This window comes from Balaenoptera ricei, chromosome 19, assembly GCF_028023285.1.
Source record: "Balaenoptera ricei isolate mBalRic1 chromosome 19, mBalRic1.hap2, whole genome shotgun sequence".
In the NCBI taxonomy this organism is placed as follows: domain Eukaryota; kingdom Metazoa; phylum Chordata; class Mammalia; order Artiodactyla; family Balaenopteridae; genus Balaenoptera; species Balaenoptera ricei.
The window spans coordinates 50,284,406-50,286,178 of NC_082657.1; the positions used below are offsets into that span (position 1 = coordinate 50,284,406).

The following is a 1,773-nucleotide window of genomic DNA, read 5'->3' on the forward strand; positions in this document are numbered from 1 at the left end:
GATTTAAATAGTAATTCCTCGCCCCACCCGGCCGCCGGAGCCAAGCCCAAGGTCCCGCCATGGAGCCCCACTCGCTCACTGGCTCGGGCCTGGAGCCGCCGACCGCGCGCCTCTGAGCCCCTCGGCGTTCTTGGAATATGAAAACAAACAAGCCTGGACGACCTAGCTGGCCACCCTCACCAAAGCAGAATGTGAGGAAGAATATTGACTTTGAGCCTCTCTCCACCACCACACTCATCCTGGAAGACAGACCAGCAAATCTCTCAGCAAAGCCAGCTGAAGAAGCTCAGAAACACAGGCAACAGTATGAAGAAATGGTGGTTCAGGCCAAAAAATGAGAGTTGAAAGAAGCCCAGAGAAGGAAAAAGCAGCTGGAAGAAAGATGCAGATTAGAATAAAGTATTGGAAATGCCGTCCTCACTTGGAATAAAGAGATTTTGCCTAACCGGGAAACAATGCGGTACTCTAGGAAAGTTCGAGATTTATGGTGGCAGGGAATCCCTCCCAGTGTGAGAGGCAAAGTCTGGAGCTTAGCCATTGGCAACGAGTTAAACATCACCCAGGAGCTCTTTGGTATCTGTCTTGCCCAAGCCAAGGAGCAGTGGTGGTCCTTTAGCACGGGAGGCTCTGAAGTGGAGAATGAAGATGCTGGTTTTTCAGCAGCAGACAGAGAAGCCAGTCTGGAGTTTATTAAACTAGACATTTCCAGAACATTCCCTAATCTCTGCATTTTCCAGCAAGGTGGCCCATATCACAACATGTTGCACAGCATTTTGGGAGCTTACACTTGTTACCGACCGCATGTGGGTTATGTTCAGGGCATGGCCTTCATAGCAGCCGTGTTGATCTTGAACTTAGATACTGTAGATGCCTTCATTGCTTTTTCTAATCTTCTGAATAAACCCTGTCAAATGGCTTTTTTCCAAGTGGACCACGGCCTTATGTTGACTTATTCTGCTGTGTTTGAGGTATTTGTTGAAGAAAATTTGCCAAAATTATTTGCTCATTTCAAGAAAAACAACTTAACTCCAAACATCTACCTAATTGATTGGAGACAAAAGGCTTACTTCTAGAAGGTAAAGTCCGAATGTCATCTGAAACGAGGCTCAGTCCCTTAAATAAAGCCGATTTGTCTGCACCGTAGACAAATCTTGGGAGCAAGCCTTTGGGACTCTCAGCGTTTGTTGCTTCCGTCCCAAACCCTGAGACTGTTCCGACACCGCTGAATTCTCGCTGGGAACAAGGGTTTGGAGGTGAGAGCTCATAGCTGAGGCCACAAGCGCTGGTGTCACTGTGGAATAGTACAGACATCAGGCCATGAAGTGGTTGCTGGCGGGGGAGCTGGGCTGGCCTGTCTAGCTGTCACGGGTGGGAGTGTTTGGGGCCTGCCTTAAAGGCCACCTTAATTTAACCAACAAATGATTTCTCCACAACATGAACACTCAACTCCTGCATAGGCTGTCCCTCTGCACCCCTGTTGGTGCACCTGTGCTGTAACTTGACTGTGAACCCTGACCTTGCAGATTCCCAGGCCTGGGGCCCGTGACCCCTGGGGAGGGGGTGTTAGGAGAGGATCACATGGGACCAGAGTCTTCAGCTTCTACCTTATCTATTTTAGGCCCCCAAGTTAGATTCTTATGATTTCAGGCTAAAGGGAAGTTTGGAAAACACTGTCCTAGAATAGTCTTTTAAAGTTTTTTCACCCTGACTTGCAAAAGGAAATACATTTTATGTTGTGACCCCCCTGCAAAAAAAATAGTAATTCCTCATTTC

At 47.9% G+C, this 1,773-nt stretch overlaps 1 protein-coding gene across 1 annotated transcript; it reads left to right on the top strand.

The window, feature by feature from the left end:
- The first annotated feature begins 247 nt into the window (after positions 1–247).
- Positions 248–1,073, top strand: LOC132352971 (TBC1 domain family member 14-like). The gene has a single exon (XM_059903768.1). It carries the CDS (start codon positions 456–458, stop codon positions 1,071–1,073), a length of 618 nt encoding a protein of 205 aa, XP_059759751.1. The 5' UTR covers positions 248–455.
- The last annotated feature ends 700 nt before the right edge of the window (positions 1,074–1,773 follow it).

Coding starts and splice junctions, on each gene's coding strand:
- LOC132352971 (XM_059903768.1), top strand. CDS start 456: ATGCGGTACTCTAGGAAAGTTCGAGATTTATGGTGGCAGGGAATCCCT.